The sequence below is a fragment of the Oryctolagus cuniculus genome, chromosome 5 (assembly GCF_051225735.1).
Source record: "Oryctolagus cuniculus isolate XC-2025 breed Fujian yellow rabbit chromosome 5, ASM5122573v1, whole genome shotgun sequence".
In the NCBI taxonomy this organism is placed as follows: domain Eukaryota; kingdom Metazoa; phylum Chordata; class Mammalia; order Lagomorpha; family Leporidae; genus Oryctolagus; species Oryctolagus cuniculus.
This window is the reverse complement of record NC_142871.1, coordinates 167,057,748-167,070,588: the sequence shown is the minus strand read 5'-3', so window position 1 is coordinate 167,070,588 and position 12,841 is coordinate 167,057,748. Positions and strand designations below refer to the sequence as shown.

At 51.6% G+C, this 12,841-nt stretch overlaps 1 protein-coding gene across 7 annotated transcripts in view; it reads left to right on the top strand.

Moving 5' to 3' along the window:
- BPHL (biphenyl hydrolase like) overlaps positions 1-12,841 on the top strand; it is a 38,542-nt gene that overhangs the window by 5,425 nt on the left and 20,276 nt on the right. For 2 of the 7 annotated variants that reach the window (XM_089333467.1, XM_070074484.2), the window contains exons 2-5: positions 46-147; positions 2,234-2,337; positions 5,711-5,877; positions 8,178-8,331. In XM_089333467.1, coding sequence (XP_089189593.1) covers positions 46-147; positions 2,234-2,337; positions 5,711-5,877; positions 8,178-8,331 — 527 coding nt within the window. Of the gene's footprint in view, positions 1-45; positions 148-2,233; positions 2,747-5,710; positions 5,878-8,177; positions 8,332-12,841 lie in introns of all 7 variants that reach the window. The other 5 variants (XM_070074486.2, XM_070074485.2, XM_089333469.1 and 2 more) reach the window with 4 other exon arrangements.

The window sequence follows — 12,841 nt, the reverse complement described above, 5'->3', positions numbered from 1 at the left end:
TTTGCACCAAAATAAACTTGTCATTTACTTGCATTTTCCCACCAGTTTGTGGACGTGCCCTCAACAGGGCCCTCAGCGCTGGAGCAGTAAAGGGGATGGGGACCTTCCGCGTCACTGCCGCGAGCCATGGCAATGCCGGCCGTTCAGGTGCCCCTCTCTGCTTTCCCTCCCTGAGGGGTTGCACAGCGAACCGTCCTGAGCCTTTGCTCCTGGGCCCAGTGTGGCAAAGCAGGTGCGCCGGTGAACCTGTGTCAGTGGAGCGCGCTCGTTGGCTTCTTGACCCTAAGATAGTAAAGTCACTGTCACAGGAAACAGGTGTTCATCATTAGCATTGGCAGCATTGCGGTGTCAGCGGCTTTCGTAGTGCCCCTGCGCGGTGTTTCTGTACAGGATGGCTTGTAGGCATGGCCTGTAGGTATGACGCCCGGTGCTGTCTTGGTTTCTCAGAGACGGTGTAGTGAGTTTAGGTGTACCCCCATCACCACCCCTCTGTTTCTGCATCCTTCCCTGCTTGAAGTTGGTGAGTAAGATGAAACCTAGAGGAAACAGAACCTCAGTTTTTTAACAGTGTTTCAGTCAGTAATTATCTGGACTAGGCAGGGGCTGAAAGAAAAAGGAAGTCGCGGTTGATTTAAATGTGCTAGCCAGGAGAACAGGGGCGCCCCTCTGGCCCCTGCCCACAGCCACGTGTCCCTTCTGCACGCCCCTCAGCCGTCCACCTGACACCGGTGGGGAGGCCTGGAAGGCTGGTGCGGGAGCCCCGCACGCGCATGCGCTCTTGGTGTCTGTCCCTGGGTATTCTGTTCTGGGGCGCCCAGAAGAGCAGCGGAGGAGAGGCTAGCCAGAACACCTGCTTTGGCACACGTGCCATTCAGATGAGACAGGGCCTGGGGTTAGCCCTGCTCTGAGGCTTGGCCAGTCAAATGCTGAATCAGGGCAGGGCTAGCAAGCTGGGGACTTGAGCTGGAGTCAACTCCAAAACATTTCAGCTTCTTAAAAACCAGTGTGGCCAGCCGGCACCGCAGCTCACTAGGCTAATCCTCCGCCTGCAGCACTGGCACACTGGGTTCTAGTCCCAGTTGGGGCTCCGGATTCTGTCCCGGTCACTCCTCTTCCTGTCCAGCTCTCTGCTATGGCTCGGGAGGGCAGTGGAGGATGGCCGAAGCCCTTGGGCCTTGCACCCGCATGGGAGACCAGGAGAAGCACCTGGCTCCTGGCTTCGGATCGGCGTGGTGCGCCGGCCACAGCGGCCATTTCGGGGGTGAACCAACGGAATGAAGACCTTTCTCTCTGTCTCTCTCTCTCACTGTTCATTCTGCCTGTCAAAAAATAAAATAAAAAATAAATAAAAATAAAAACCAGTGTGGCCATGTCAGTGTGGGGGTCATCCCTGACCGTAGCCCTCCTGTAGCTGGCCAGGTGACACAGGAAGCCCTGCTCCTACAAAGCAGCCTTGAGATCAAAGCCTTCCCTTTGGACTCCTGGACCCGGCCTTGTTGTGGGAATGCCACCAAGAGGCTGAAAGTGCTGGTGGCGCGCTGGGTCCAGAAGGTGCTCCCGGTCGGTGTTCCTCCGCCGCCCCTTGCATCTCCCTGTGTGGAGCCCCCGGGTCAGTCTGCACGTGGGCACTGCTGGCTTGCCGCTCACCGCGGCTGTGCCCCGGCCTGTGTGGCCACTGACTTCAGGAAGCCTCGTGGTGCGTTTGTAGAGGAGCCCCAGGCTGGGTGCCGAGGCAGGTTCAGACATGAAGACACGGTTCTTCCCAGAAGTACAGACCCAACGTACTTTTTAGGGCTGGAAAACAGACACAGAATAGTCCAAGAAGCCTGAGGGTGAAACTGCATATAAAAGACCAGGCTTATTTATTTATTTGAAAGGCAGAGTTAAAGAGAGGTCTTCCATCCACTGGTTCACTCCCCAAATGGCCACAACGTCCAGGGCTGGGCCGGGCTGAAGCCAGGAAGCCAGAAGCTTCTTCTGTGTCTCCCACATGGGTGCAGGGGCCCAAGCCCCTGTGCCGCCATCTTCTGCTTTCCCAGGGCATAGCAGGGAGCTGGATTGGAAGTGGAGCAGCTGGGACTCACACGGGTGCCCAGGTGGGATGGCGTGTTGCAGGCAGGGCTTCACCTGCTATGCCACGGTGCCGGCTCCAAAAGACCAGGTTTGTTAGACTTGTACTGCCAAATCATTTTCTCTGAGGGTGAGTCTTTAATTACTGCTGTTTTTCTTGTAGCACCGCAGTGACGTCTGCCAAAGTGGCTGTGAACGGCGTGCACCTGCATTACCAGCGGACCGGCGAGGGCGAGCACGCGGTCCTGCTGCTTCCGGGGATGCTGGGTCTGGATGCTTTCCTGGTGCTTCCGCATGCTGTGTGGTCGCTGGGATGCAGCCACAGTGCCGGCCAAGGGTTATTTCCCAACTCAGTGCTTTGCTGAATGTTTCAAGTCATATTTGCTACAGTCACGTTTAAGTGCCTTAGAAAAGTGCATGACTTCCTACTGCATGTATTTTTTTCGTTGCTTTGTCTCTAGTTTTTCCCATAAGCACAGTGAGAAGCCACAGTTGCCTGTAATTGGGAAGGTGGCAGGGGTGTGAGAAGGGAACGATGAGAGAACAAGGTCAGTGGGTGTCCGGCCCTCCTAGAGTGCCTGGCGTCCAGCGGTTTCCCAGGATGTGGACTTCCGGTGCTAAAACCAGGACAAGTGGAGCACCCTGTTGTTGAGAATTTGTTCAGTTAAAGTAAGAGGTAAAAAGAAACCTTCAAGTCCTTTTGAAAATCAAAGATGTCCATATTACCCTGGCATTATGTAGGGCAAGGGGAGCCCACTGGGTCTCGGGCTCCTGCCCCAGAACAGGTGTTGAAGTTCAGGGGAAGTTGCCAGCGCCGCGGCTCACTAGGCTAATCTTCCGCCTTGTGGCGCTGGCACACCGGGTTCTAGTCCTGGTCGGGGCACCGGATTCTGTCCCGGTTGCCCCTCTTCCAGGCCAGCTCTCTGCTGTGGCCCAGGAGTGCAGTGGAGGATGGCCCAAGTACTTGGGCCCTGCTCCCCATGGGAGACCAGGAAAAGTACCTGGCTCCTGCCATCGGATCAGCGCCGTGTGCCGTGTGCCGGCCGCAGCGCACCAGCCGCGGCGGCCATTGGAGGGTGAACCAACGGCAAAGGAAGACCTTTGTCTCTGTCTCTCTCTCTCACTGTCCACTCTGCCTCTCAAAAAAATAAGACCAAGAAGTTCAGGGGCAGTTTACGGTGGTCCCAGGACGTGCCGTGTGTGGCTTTAAGGGGTTTTATTTTATTGCTTTATTTTTAATTCAGTTAAACAACCCTGGCATATACTCACTTCCTTGTGATTTGCTCCTTTCTCCTGACAATTAAGGGCAAACATTTTTCGGTTGATTGGTGGTCCACCTGAGCCCAGCTGACTGGCATGGTGCTGTGGCTAGTGCGGCCTGTGTGTCCACGGCAGTGTTGGGGAACGTGGAGCCTGTGGGCTGTATCAGTCTTGCAGAACCATTTGGTCTGGCCCTGCTAAGGCAACTGCAGGTGGGACTTAAATTCAATAAATCTATAGCAGGCTAATTTTTTTTTTTTTTTTTTTTTTTTTGGATTTAAAAGCAAGATTCATTAGAGTCGAAGACATCCAGGCAGAGTGGCAGGGAGGAGGGGCAGGCTAATTTTCAAGTTGACAATTTTGTGTGGCCCACGGTTGATGTTATAAATATCCAGATGGTCCTTGGCCCAAAAAAAAAAAAACAAAAAAACAAAAAAAAAACAAAATGTTCTCCATCTGATGGTGTTTAGTACCTTTTTAAATCCATAATTATTTGCAAGTAATGAAGGAGGGCATTTACTCTGATGGCTGGCTGTAAGCCGGAGTTACCTGTAAAACCAGTGACTTCAGACTTCCATTATTTCTGCATTGCAGCCGTTATCCAGGCACAAGATGCTTTTTCTAATTAGTTTCTGTTGGTGTAGAGCATCGGCATGCTTCCAGAACCCAAGCCAGTGAAATTCTCACATCCTGGCCCCCAGCACCTGTCGCCCTCTCCACGGGCGTCACAGGTCCTGGGCACTGGTATCCGTGGACATACGCTTGGGCTCCCCATTCATTCTTCGAAGGCTTAGTTTCCCGTTCTTGGCACCGGGCTTTCTACGTGGGGGTGTGCCAGATTCCTGTGGTTGTCTCCAGCCTGTTTTCCCTGCCCCTCCCTATTCCCTCCTGCCCCCTGTAGAAGCCCTGCAGGTCAAGGACCTCCAAGAAGGCTCCTGTGTTCGGACAGTCCTAGCTTGACAGTCCATTGATTTTTTTTTCTTTGTTTTTTCTGAATGATTCACCTGTGTGAAATGAGCCTGCACCACCTTGAAAGACACTTTTGAATACAGCCAGGGCACCGGGCAAGGTGTTCAGTGTGCATCTGTGGCCTGAGCTCTGTTTGCTGGAAGTCGAGTGGATTTTACAAGTGAAATGCTGACCTGGCCTGGACCAGGCTCTGGGAGAGAGTGCAGTGCCTTCACACCATGTGTAGTGGGTGTGAACATACACACCTGTGTCACCCCATGGGCAGGCCAGGGGCTGCCAGTCAAGGCCGCCACAGGCTCTGTTTATTATAGTTCTGTGCTGTTTTAATCAAACAAACTTAAATTGATTTCTTCCCTTCATGCCTCCCCTAACCCCTATCGAGGTGTTTCAGTTTTCTGATTTTTTTTTCAATTTTTTGTAGATTTATTTACATATTTGAAAAAGTTACAGGGAGAAGGAGAGAAAGACAGATCTTCCATCCACTGGTTCACTCCCCAAATTGGCTGCAATGGCTGGGGCTGAGCCAGGCTGAAGGCAGGGACCGGGAGCTTCATCTGGGTTGCCCACGTGAGTGGCAGGGACTGGCACTTGGACCATCCTCTGCTGCTCTCCCAGGCCATAGCAGAGAGCTGGATCGGAAGTGGAGCAGCCGGGACTAGAACCAGAGCCCATATGGGATTCCGGCACTGCAGGTGGCGGCTTTACCCACCATGCCACAGCCCCATGAGTTTTTGTTTTTGTTTTTTTAAATAAAAATTTTTTAAATAAAATAGCCTATAAGCATACATCTGTAAGTTAGTTTCTAAACATTTTCACTAATTATTTCAAAAAAAGAAAACGAAAATTAAGCTCAAGGGGTATGAAAAATGCTGAAATAAAAAAGGAACAAAGGAAGTTAGAGCCTCGTTTCTTCTGAAAATAGATAGCCAGGCAGCGGCGGAGCAGGGCGTCAGCGACAGATCTGAACTGCGCCAGGACAACAGTTCCACCTCCCAGTGAATGAATTCAGCAGTGACCGGCCTGCCTTGCTGATGGCCAAGTGGAGACTAGCTGTAGTGCTTCTCTTTTGAGAGACAAAGAGCTCCCGTTTGCTGGTTCACTCCCTAAATGCCCACAACTGGGCCAGAGCCAGGAGCTAGAAACTCAGTCCAGGTCTCCCACATGCATGGCAGGCACTCAGCCACTTGAGCCATCACCTGCTGCTTCCCAGGGTGCACCGGCAGGAATCTGGTGTCAGGGTCGGGAGCCGGGAAGCGAAGGCAGGCATTGCGGTGTGGGACGCCGGCCTCAGCCACAGGCCCAATGCCTGGCCCCAGCGCTCTGTTTTAGGGTGATTATTGCTTCTCTCGTGCTGTGCCATGTTTGATACAGTGAGAGCATTCGGCTGAGGTAACCTTAATGCTGTTTTTAGGAAGTGGCGAGACTGATTTCGGACCCCAGCTTAAGAACCTAAGTAAGAAGCTGTTCACGGTGGTAGCCTGGGACCCTCGGGGATACGGACATTCCAGGCCCCCGGATCGTGACTTCCCAGTGGACTTTTTTGAGAGGGATGCCAGAGATGCCATTGATCTGATGAAGGTGGGTCCCAGGGAAGCACCCAGCGGTGGGGGATGGCCGGGCACCTTCATTCACTTTGTTTGATTTTGTTGTCCTTTTTCTCTTTTACAAAGATAATACCCTGTAAGAAATTTCAAAGCAAATGGTTTGCACGTCCCTAATCCCAAAATATAAAATCCTTACAGTGTTCCAGAATCTGAGACTTGTTGAGGCAGACATGGTGCCACAAGTAGAAAATTCCACACCTGACCTACAATAGGTTGCAGTCAATGTAGGTGCACTAAAAATATTGTAGGAAATCACCTCAGGCTAGTGAAACTGGATCTATGAAACATAAATGAATTTCACGTTTATACTTGAGTCTCATTCCCAAGATACTCATTATATAACTGCAAATATTCCAGAATCTGAAAAAAAGAATCTGAATCTAAAATACGTCTTGGTCCCAAGCATTTTGGGTAAGGGTCTTAACTTCTATAAAGAAGAAAGATCCCACAATCCAGCCATCTGGAGACCCTACTACCGAGACTTGAAAGACTCTACCTTTCTGGCCCATTTTTCCTACATATTTAAATACCCAGGTTAGTACTGATGGTGTCATGCTGTACCAGTGTTTTTGCAACTTGCTGTTTTTATCGAGCAGTTTGTCATCAGGCGGTTCCGTATCAGTAAGTAAGCATTGCATCAGCCTCTCACAGACACAGGTCACAGGAGCCCCCCTTGATCCATGGTTTTGGTTTCCAAGATTTCAGTCTGAAAATTCTAGAAGAAAACAGCTTATAAGTTTTAAATCGTGCAGCACTCTGAGCGGGGTGATGATTCGCCTGGGACATGAGTCCATGCTGTACTGTACACTGCGTAGAGAAAAAGAACTGCTCACAGGAGCCAGTGCCAGCTGCAGTCAGACATCCCCCTTGTGAAGGGAGCCTGCTGTGTCTCATCATATAAAATGTGCTGTGTCCTCACCCATTTTTTCCTAAGGTAGATAAGTAACAATCTTTAAGTTACCTTCTTTCTCCCTGTGATCATGCGTGGCGTGAGCATTCTGTTTGTGGACATTTCAGTCCTCACTTTTTGCTGTACTGTACCATGTCATGGAGCCCAGGACACATGTACAGGGTCCATTACGAGTTTATGAGGTGGCATGCTGGATGGTAGAAGATACAAATGTTCGTGCTACAAGGTCTTGCCAAGTTATTATCTCTAGTAGTCACAGCAGTTTATATCCTGTCAGTAAGCGTCTTGGACGAGTGTTTGTTCATTCCTTCACTGTTGTACCCGAAACGTCTGATTCCAACCAATTAAGACCACCAGGAGCCGAGGCTGGTGCAGATGCAAGAGCTTCATTTCAAAGTCGAGTTGGTCCAACGTCCGCACCAGGTGCAGCTGGGTGCCCCTACCCTAAGGTCGTTAGGGTTTTTATAGTTGAACGTGCAAGTTCAGGTACGCAGTATCTGATAGGCTCGTGCTCTAAATTCATACTTGTCCTAAACTGGCGACTATTCAAGTGAGTAAGCAGTTTGTTGTTGTTTTTGTTTTTGTTTTTCTCTTTGACGTTTAGCACAGGATCCGTTCTTCCTGGCAAGTACTTAGCCAGTGAGTTCAGCATAGGGTCAGGGTTCTTGGTATTATTTTACACAAGCATCCCACAGGCCTGGCCACCTGGTCTTTATCTTGTTGGCTTGGCCATCTGGTCTTTGAACCAGTTCCCAGGATTTGAAGAAAACTCAAAGGTAAGGGGAGGCTTGTTATTGTAAGATGTTAACTTTCAACATGGCTGAGTTTAAGTTTAACTCCTTCACTTCTAGGCAGCATCTCTTGGGTATATTGTTGGTCCACTTCCTTTTTAGCCCTGGTTAATTCACCTGAGCCTAACCTAATTTCCCCATGACGTTCTCTTCCAGCCGGCCTGTGACCAGCTCTTCCCACGGTTGGGCTCAGTGGCACAGCCAGACGCCGGGCTGCGCGTCATCCGGCAGCTCTGGTCACTGCTGTCCTGGAAGTCCTTGCTCAGGCACGTGCGTGTGCACACGGAGTACTGTCAGATCCAAGCGCGCTGGTCCCTGCTGCTTCGAGTTTCTCAAGGTTTTATCCCACCGGAAGCCGTAGTTCCCTCGGATTCCAGACCCAGCCCTGCAGTCAGGTTTCAGGAGTTGTATTACTGCAGACTCATTGGGAGAAAGCGTGACGCCACCCAGTGTTAGACGAGGGCGCGCTCCACACCACCCACCTGTGTTGCTGGTTGCTCCTGACGCCTGGGTTCCTTCGGCAGGGCAGAGGGCGGTAGTAACCTGGGCCCTGCATTCTGTTGTGTGCCACAGGCGCTGCAGTTTAAGAAGGTGTCTCTGCTGGGCTGGAGTGACGGCGGCATAACCGCACTCATTGCCGCCGCCAAGTATCCGTCCTACGTCCGCAAGATGGTGATCTGGGGAGCCAACGCCTACGTCACTGATGAAGACGTCAGGATTTATCAGGGTACGTTCCGCCACCACAGGGCCTGCTCTCCCCACCTTGACCCGTGTCGGCAAGTCGCAGCCTCTCTGTTTTCCGCCTCCCAGCTCTGTGGAGGAAGCGTGCTGAGTGCTCAGAAGCAGCGCAGTGCAGCACCTGGGCTTTAAAGCTTCCTGTTTCAGAAGCGGGACTTGAATGACTCGGGAAAAGCCCGAGTGCGGTCAGCCCCTGCGTCACTCCGATACTGCCCTAAGGAGGGACGGGGCGAGGTCAGTGTCGCCAGGAGCCCTGTTAAAAATAACCGCGCTGGATTGAAACGCGAAGCCTCCTCTCCAGGTTGAAGGAGCTGCTGTGCCTTCTGCGGTTCGAAAGTCGTTCTTCAAGCGTTTCTTAGAGGTTTTTAAGAGGCACCACACAGGCGCCGCACGCCGCAGCCTGTGGCCAGCCTGCGCTGGATCTGCTTTGCACTGGTGCTGTGGGTCAGAGAGCAGCCTGCAGCGCCCGTGCCCTCCCACTGCCCGTCTGCTCCCCGGGCTGCGCTGGGAGCCCCGGGACACATGGGGACAGTCAGTTACCAGGCAGCGTCAGCCAGCAGCTCAGGAGTCGCTCAGCCTCCAGCTGCTGCCCTAACTGAGACCAGGCTCTCAGGAGGAGGAGGGGTGGGCCAGGGTCTGGGCTGCCCCTTACCACCTGCTGGCAGGGCCGCCCAGGCCCCTCCTCTTCGGCCAGTTGCTCTGTGTCCCGAGTGTTTCCAGAGGACCCCAGATGGCCCCCCAGGCAGTTGGGACAGGGTGGGTAGGCTGTTTCCTGTCCTGCACAGGCGTTGCATAAGGCCCCAGCCTCCGGAGCCCAGGGATTCACTCTCCTGGCCTTTTACAAAAGAAGGTTGCAGGGCCCTGGGTGGCGTGTCACCTTCTCCATGCTTGTGTGAGTCACGTGGCTGTGTCCGAGCCTGAATGCAGCGTTCTGGTGCGGAACCTTGGCTCTTCACCTCTTTCTGCCTTGTAAAAGAGACAGGAGACTCGGAGGTAGTCCTCCTGCCCATCCCCACCGTGTCCTGCCTGGCTCAGAGGAAGAGTCTGCCTTGTGCAGTGCCCTGGTGTTTTCCCGTGGGTCTCTGCCCCACCTCTGCTGTTGCAGTGCCTTCTCACCACAGCAGAGGGAGTGAGTTGCCGGCCCTCGTCTGTAGCTGACACCCTGGACGCCATAGCCTTCTTCAGACGCGTCGAAAGAGCCACCTGGGCTCTAGGCGTCTGTGCTTTCTCCTGTCTTTCCTTCTCCGGTCCCTTCTGGCCCCTGGCCCCTCCAGCCCACTGCAGGCCACACCACAGGAACCGTTCCCATGGAAATAAGCACAGTCCCCCTCTGGTCTAGGCCAACAAGCACTTGTAGGTTGTTTCTGTCCTTGTTACCTTTAAAACTGTGGGGTCTGTAGTGATAGCTCCTCTTTTTTTCCCGCCTGATATTGTAATCTGGGTCATCTGTATTTTTTTTTCCTGGCCTATCTAGCTAGAGGTCTATCAACTTCATGGATCTTTTTAAAGAATGAGCTTTTGGGTTTACTGACTTATTTCTGCTGCTTTCTGTTTTCAGTGTCATTGCTTCTACTCTTGATTATTTTCTTTCTTCTCCATGCTTTGAGTTTTAATTTACTTTCCTCTCCATTGTCTCAAAGTAGAAATTTAGCTTCTTGATTTGAGGCCTTTCTTTTTTTTTTTTTTCTAATCTAAGCATTATACACTATCAGTTTTACTTTAAGCACTGCTACAGCTAAGCTTCCTACACATTTTGATATCTTGTACTTTTGTTCAGTTCAAGATACTTTCTGATATTCCTCCAGACTTCCTCTCTGATCCAAGCTTATTTAGAAATATATTATTTAGTTTCCGAATTTAGAGATTTCCCAGATATTTTTCTGTTATCTGTATTGAGTTTATTATCATTAGATTCAGAAAATATACTTTATGTGATTTCGATTCTTTTAAATTTCTTAAGGCTCATGTTATGCCCCAGGATATGATCTGCCTTGGTCCAAAATTGAACTTACTGGGGCCAGCTTTATGGTACAGTGGGTAAAACCTGTGCCTGTAGCACTGGCCTCCCATGTCAGCATCATTCAAGTCTCGGCTTCTCTGCTTCCAATCCAGTTTCCTGCTGAACTGCCTGGGAAGATAGCAAATGATGGTCCAAGTGCTTGAGCCGCTGCCACCCACATGGGAGACCAGGGTGGAGTTCTGGGGTTTCGGTTTTGACCTGTTCCAGCTCTAGCTATTGTGGCCGTTTGGGGAGTGAACCAGATAATCAAAGATATTTCCCTCTCTCTCTGTCCCACTCTCTGTCCTTCCACCTTTCAAATAAGTAAAACTTTAAAATGAGCTTCTTATTTCATGATGAATCCTTCACCCTACACACACACCTCACTCACCTGTCCTTTCCCTGAGTCTCTATCCACAGACACGAAAGCCAGAACCCAGGGTTGTCCCTCGAAGGCCCCTCCTCTGCCCTCTTGTTTAATGTGGCTGCACTCGGATGCCACCCAGCCTGTCCCCACCTCTCCCTTCCCCACCGTCCACCTGGCCCCCGTTCTCCTAGTGTAGCTCGTCTGCTAGCGTGGGAGAGTTTTCCTACTTAAAGTCCTGGAGTAACGTCAGTGAGGTCCAAGCGGCCTGGCTGCCCGTGCCAGTACTGCCCACCCGGCCCTTCTAGACACGTCTTCCTTTTCCCTCGGCCCTCTTGTGCGTGTCCCACACCATATCAGTTGCCACTCCTGACGCCAGCCTTCGCCTCCACACTGCTTTGCCCCATGCCTTCTGATACGCCGGCTCGCACTGGCCTCCCCTCCAGCCAGGCTCCTCAGCAAGCGAGTCCTCCCCCCAGCACCCAGCTCCAAGCACCACCTCCATGCAGGCGTCCCTGAACACTTGACCTGCTGGGTGCCCGTCCCTCTGAGACCCTGAGACGCTGCACTGACGTGCACGGTGGCCCTTTGTCCTGTGCACCGCCATCCCTTCCCTCCCCTGCCTCAGTCGCTGTAAACTCCAAGTGTGCGGTTGCTCTGGCTCTGTGCACTCGCTCAGCCCTGTGCCTAACGTGTCCCGTGCAGTGCCTCTCTGCTTTCTTCCCACTGCTTTGTTCCCCGGCCTGACCCCCCCAGTCCAGCAGAGGCAGTGCCTTCTGGGAGCCTGCGGGAGGGACACTTGGCTGCCCTGTGGTTCCATGCTCACTCTGCAGCCTGTGAAAATAGGCTCATGATGTGTGTGCTGCTGATCACTCCCGTCTTCTGGAAGGTTCTCCGAGTTAAAGTCCTGGCCACTGTGTTCTCTGCGTGGATGCCTCCTGTTCCTGGCTCTTCTCTGGCTTTGTGTCCAGTGGTTGGTCTCTCATTTTACACCCATCCCAGGACTGGTCTCCTCTTACTCCCAAATCCCAGGCACTTTCTGCTGGATTTTCTCATTTGGTCGCCCCACACACACCTGAAATTTGGTGTGTATAAGACTAACCCATGATGTTTCCTCCAGACCTGTACCTCCTCTAAAATTTCTCACCTTGATAAGTGATGCCCAGCGGGTTACATGAGCCCCCTTATCTGTGGTTTCCTTTTGTACGGTTCCAGTTGCCTGTGGTGAACTAGGGCTGAAAATATTACATAGAAAATTCTGGAAACTATAAGTTTGAAGTGATCTTTATTATAATATATCATTACAGTTGTTCTATTTCATTATTATTCATTGTTGTGAATCTCTTATCATGCCTGTTGTAGAGCTCTATGATAGAAACGTACACGCAGGGAAAAGCAGCGTCAGGCAGGACTCAGTACTGTCCTCCTTTCGAGACGTTTACTGAGGGTCTTGAAACCTGGCCCTGCAGAGAAGGGAGATGACGGCACCGCTCTTGTGGGTTCTTGACTGGACCGCAGGGCCCGTGAAGTCAGAGCCCATACCTGACTCGAGTTGTGCCAGCACTAACACTTAGTTGGCCTCAAATAATGTTCTCTGGATTAATTCACTAACTAATGCTGTGTGAACACACTTTCTCCATTACAGTTCCACCGTTTGGTTCCATTACATGCTTAAAAAAAATTGTATCCTTGGGGATACAAATTCTGTTTTGAATCAGCAAACTGATTCAAGTGGCTAGTCTGGAAACTTCACTGTGAAACATAACTGCTACTTAGTTTTTTATGGTAATTGTGCTTGGGGACAAAACTCTCTCTCTCTCTCTCTCTCTCTCTCTCTCTCTCTCTCTTTAAGATTTATTTATCTATTTGAAAGGCAGTTACAGAGAGGCAGAGGCAGAGAGAGAGAGGTCTTCCATCCGCTGGTTTATTCCCCAGTTGGCCGAAATGGCTGGAGCTGCATGGATCTGAAGCCAGGAACCAGGAGCTTCTTCCAGGTCTCCCACACAGGAGACCCAAGGACCTGGGCTGTCTTCTACTGCTTTCCCAGGCCATGGCAGAGAGCTGGATCAGAAGTGGAGCAGCTGAGACAGGAACTAGTGCCTATATGGGATGCTGGCACTGCAGGCGGCCCCAAAA